The sequence below is a fragment of the Otolemur garnettii genome, unplaced genomic scaffold (assembly GCF_000181295.1).
Source record: "Otolemur garnettii isolate 467f Iridium unplaced genomic scaffold, OtoGar3 scaffold00066, whole genome shotgun sequence".
NCBI classification, from domain to species: domain Eukaryota; kingdom Metazoa; phylum Chordata; class Mammalia; order Primates; family Galagidae; genus Otolemur; species Otolemur garnettii.
In genome coordinates, this window is record NW_003852461.1 from 1,809,738 (window position 1) to 1,814,252 (window position 4,515).

Consider the following 4,515-nt stretch of genomic DNA (forward strand, 5'->3'; position numbering starts at 1 on the left):
GGATTCGAACCCGCCACCTTAGGTGTATGTGGCTGGCGCCTTAGCCGCTTGAGCCACAGGCGCCGAGCCAACTTGTTTTCTCTTTCACTAAATAAGTATTTTTTTTAGGCAATTTTCGTTCTGCTCTCAATGATGTGACAGCTGCCAGAAAGCTAAAGCCCTGCCACCTCAAAGCAATAGTAAGAGGTAAGTCTATAGTATATAGAATTATAGTATAATGTCGTTGTGGAAAAGCTAGCACTCACTGCACCAAAAATTGGTATCTGAAGCTTTGATATCAAGGTGCTAGGATACTAATGAAGTCATGCTATTTTTGTAATCTTAATATTAAATTCCTGTTCCTTATCAACAGCAACATGCCACTTTTAAAAGAATACCTTAGAGAATGATGTAACCCTTTATATTTCAAGAATTTGTAGAGAAATTGAAACTCTACATTTTAAATTAATAATGAATAAAATTAATTAAAACAAAGCAGCTCCAAAAGTCACATTCTAATTTTTTTCCATAGTAGCTGATTGAAAGGTGAGATCTTCAAATGCCATGTTAATGTTAATTAAAAGATAAGTCGTGGGACCTTTGCTGATAACTCTGATGCTTTAGTGTTCCCAGATTATTTTTTTCTCTTGTCATCTGACCTTTTTGTGTAATAACAGTGCTTTTATTACTTTTATAGTTCACCTTTTCTTTGAGCATCTCATAGGTGCTTTGCAAACTTTAATTTATTCATCACATATTAATCTCCCCTCATCCCCGTGGACCTGCCTAAAATGCCTTATTGAAGTTAAGCGTCTTTAGATGCTCATGGTTAGGGAGTCGTAGGTAGATCCACACCCCTCAGCCATAGGGAAAGAAGTTACTGAACCAAGATTAGCAGATAAATTGAGTGTAGTCCTGTGGAATTAGCCTCGGGCTGGAATTGTATAGTTCTTGATTCAATTGTTAGTTTTACTCTCCAATATGATCTTGGTAAGATAGCCACTCTGAGTATCAGTTTACTCATCTCTGGAAAATGGGGTTAGATTCTGTTGACATCTAAGCCCTTACTATTCTGTGACTATGCAATTTTGTGGAAAGCCTAAAAAGGTTAATTTAAGAAAAATGAATGTCATTACATTAATTTTTTATTTTTGTTTATTTTTTTAATTTAAAGACAAGGTCTCACTCTTTTGCCCAGGCTGGATTGTGGTGGTGTGATCATAGGTCACTGTGGCCTCAAGACTTCTGGGCTTAAGCAGTCTTCTTGCCTTAGCCTCCCGAGGAGCTGGACTACAGGCATGAGCCACCATGCCTGGCCTAAGAAAATTCTTGATGGAAAAGAGAGGCAGCTTTTGCTCTCACAAAGAGCAAAATTAGGAGAGAGCTAATGTCTTTGATCTTGCCAATACCTTGACAAATGGCTGAGGCAAATTCTTTCTGGTCTCCATTTTAAAAGTCATCTGAGATGGGCTTTATTCTTCCTGTTTGCAGCGGAGAACCCTGAGGCTCAGAGATACTTGGTTCTTTGCCTAAAATCTAGCTCAGTAGTTCTCAATCTGTGGGTTGCGACCCACAGAAACTGTATTAAGGGCCACGGCATTAGGAAGGTTGAGAACCACTGGTCTAGCTGGCACATGACTTGCCAAATCTGTCTGATTCCTAAGCTTGTGCTCTTGGCCAGTAAGCTGTAGCTCTCCCTACTTTAGGAGAGGCCTTAATACCAGGGAGACTTACAGGAGTTTTGAGCTGAATGGGGTCTAGGGGTCTTTCTGATGTAGGATACAAAAAAATACTCTTCCTTATCTGGGGATAGCAGTAAAAGGGGAATTATCCTTCATTTCCCCATTACGGTGCTGCTGGTAGCTGGTGGGTGTGGAGTCCTGCTCATGGCAGGTTCTTTCCATGCATGTTTTTCCTGATTTTACGGGTTCTGGGTCCTGCAGGTGCTTTATGCCATCTGGAACTGAAACACTTTGCTGAAGCTGTGAACTGGTGTGATGAGGGGCTGCAAGTAGATGCCAAAGAGAAGAAGCTTCTGGAAGTGAGGGCCAAAGCAGACAAGCTAAAGGTTTGTGAAAGTTAGCAGCCAATTAGCATGAATTATTTTTTCCCAGATTATGTCTCTCATAATAAATTTTTCCTTTAAAACTTTCTCATGTAAATTTTTTCTTTAAAACTTTGTTTCTTTACATCAAAACCCAAGCTGTACATGGTGGTTCCTGCCTGGAATTCTAGTGTCCTGGGAAACTGAGATGAGAAGATCACTTGAGGCTAGGATTTTGAGACCAGCCCGGGCAACACGGCAACACCTCATCTCTACAAAAAAATTAAATTAGTTGTGTGTGGTGGCACGCACCTGTAATCCTAGCTACTGGGGAGACTGAGGCAGGAGAGAATTACTTGAGCCCAAGAGTTTGAGGCTGTAGTGAGCTGTGACTGAGCAACTACACTCCAACTGGGGCAACAGAGCGAGAGAGACTGTCTCTAAAAAGCGACGTCCCTACCTTTGGAACCCTGTGCAGGACACAGACAAGTCAATAGTTAGAGAGGTAAAGCAAGAATATGTGGTCCAGATAGGAGCAGCAGACTCCTGTGCCGTGTAACAGTGTTTTCAGTCAACAGCGGACCACATATATGACAGAGGTCCCAACACAAACTGTGATGCTATATTTTTACTGTACCTTTTCTATGTCTAGATACACAAATACTTACCAGTGTTATAATTACCCCCAGTATCAGTACAGTAACATGCTGTACAGGTTTGTAGCCCTGGAATAATAGACTATATCGTGTAGCCTAGGTGTGTAGTGGGCTGTACTGTGCAGGTTTGTGTAAGTGTATGACATTTGCACAAGGACGATATTGCTTACTGAACAGCTGAATTATTCCCCTATATCTGAGTATAAATTGATTCTGCATTCCTATGTGCTTGGCATAGGAAGCAACAGCTGTCAGGTGGCCATATTAATATCAGATAAAGTAGACTTCAAGGCAGCATTCCCAGAGATAAAATAAGAAATTTTTTTTTTTTTTTGAGACAGAGCCTCAAGCTGTCCTTTTGGGTAGAGTGCCATGGCATCAAAGCTCACAGCAACCTCCAACTCCTGGGCTCAGGTGACTTTCCTGCCTCAGCCTCCCAAGTAGCTGGGACCACAGGCGCCCGCCATAACGCCTGGCTATTTTTTGGTTGCAGCCATCGTTGTTTGGCGGGCCTGGGCTGGATTCGAACCCACCACCTTAGGTGTATGTGGCTGGCACCTTAGCCACTTGAGCCACAGGCACTGAGCCAAAATAAGGAATTTTTTAAATGATAAAATGATCAGCTTATAAGATTTAACAATTTTAAATTGGTAGTCACCTAATAACAACAGCTTCAAAATATATGAAGCAAAATGGAAGGAAGAGACAAATCCGTAAATAGGTGGAGAGGTCAACATCCCTCTTTTGTAGTAATTGATAAAATAGGTAGATAAAAAATAGAGGTGATGCTATTGACAGTGTGAACTAAGACCTTCAAAAATCCTTTCCTTGGCTCAGAGCCTACAGCTCAGCGCCTGCAGCTCAGTGGCTAGGGCGCCAGCCACCTACACCGGAGCTGGCAGGTTTGAACCCAGCCCAGGCCTGCCAAACAATAATGACAACTGAAACAAGAAAATAGCCACTACTTGGGAGGCTGAGGCAAGAGAATCGCTTAAGCCCAAGTGTTTGAGGTTGCTGTGAGCTGTGACTCCAGGGCACTCTATCCAGGGTGATGTAGTGAGACTCTGTCTCAAAAAAAAAAAAAAAAAAAAGAAATCCTTTCCTTTGTGAAGTCAGTGAGAAAACAGGCAAAAATTGTCAGAACCAACTTTTCCAGAACTCTGGAAATGAACCAGAGGTTTATTGCAATTTGGGGAGTGTTTATTAAAGAAAAACAGCTGAGCCTGAGTAAGAATACCAAGATTTTTTGGCATTTTAACTTGCTGTACTCGCATCTTTAATCCATCCCCAGTTCCATGATAGCCTTGAAAGCCAGTAGCCCACAGACGTGGTGAAAATGAGCAGCCTGGCAGCCACCAGAGGAGGCAGAAGTGGGTCGCAGCTCCTGGAGAACTGTCAGTATTTGACTGTTGGCTCCCAGGAGGACTCCACTCTTCACTGGAGTGATAAATGATGTGACATAGAGCTCACTCCATAGAAAAAGTGTTTTTTATGTAGTTTAGGGGTTTTGGAGGATGGGGGGCGGGGGGACTTGTCAACAATTAGAGGCTCGGTAGGCCCGGTATGGTGGCTCACGCCTGTAATCACAGCATTCTGGGAGGCCAAGGCGGGTGGATTGCTTGAGCTCAGGAGTTTCAGACCAGCCTGAGCCAGAGTGAGGCCCCATCTCTAAAAATAGCTAGGTGTTGTGGTGGGCACCTGTCGTCCCGACTACTTGGAAGGTTGAAGCAAGAGAATCATTTAAGGCTCGGCACCTATAGCTCAACCGGCTAAGGCGCCAGCCATGTACACCTAAGGTGGCGGGTTCGAATCCCCAGCCCGGACCCGCCAAACAAC

The 4,515-nt window shown here is 43.1% G+C and overlaps 1 protein-coding gene across 2 annotated transcripts in view; it reads left to right on the top strand.

Annotated features, from left to right (window-relative positions):
• TTC4 (tetratricopeptide repeat domain 4) overlaps window positions 1-4,515 on the top strand; it is a 27,925-nt gene that overhangs the window by 8,641 nt on the left and 14,769 nt on the right. For both annotated transcript variants that reach the window (XM_003793116.3, XM_012807204.2), the window contains exons 4-5: window positions 109-186; window positions 1,923-2,047. In XM_003793116.3, coding sequence (XP_003793164.1) covers window positions 109-186; window positions 1,923-2,047 — 203 coding nt within the window. The remainder of the gene's footprint in view (window positions 1-108; window positions 187-1,922; window positions 2,048-4,515) is intronic.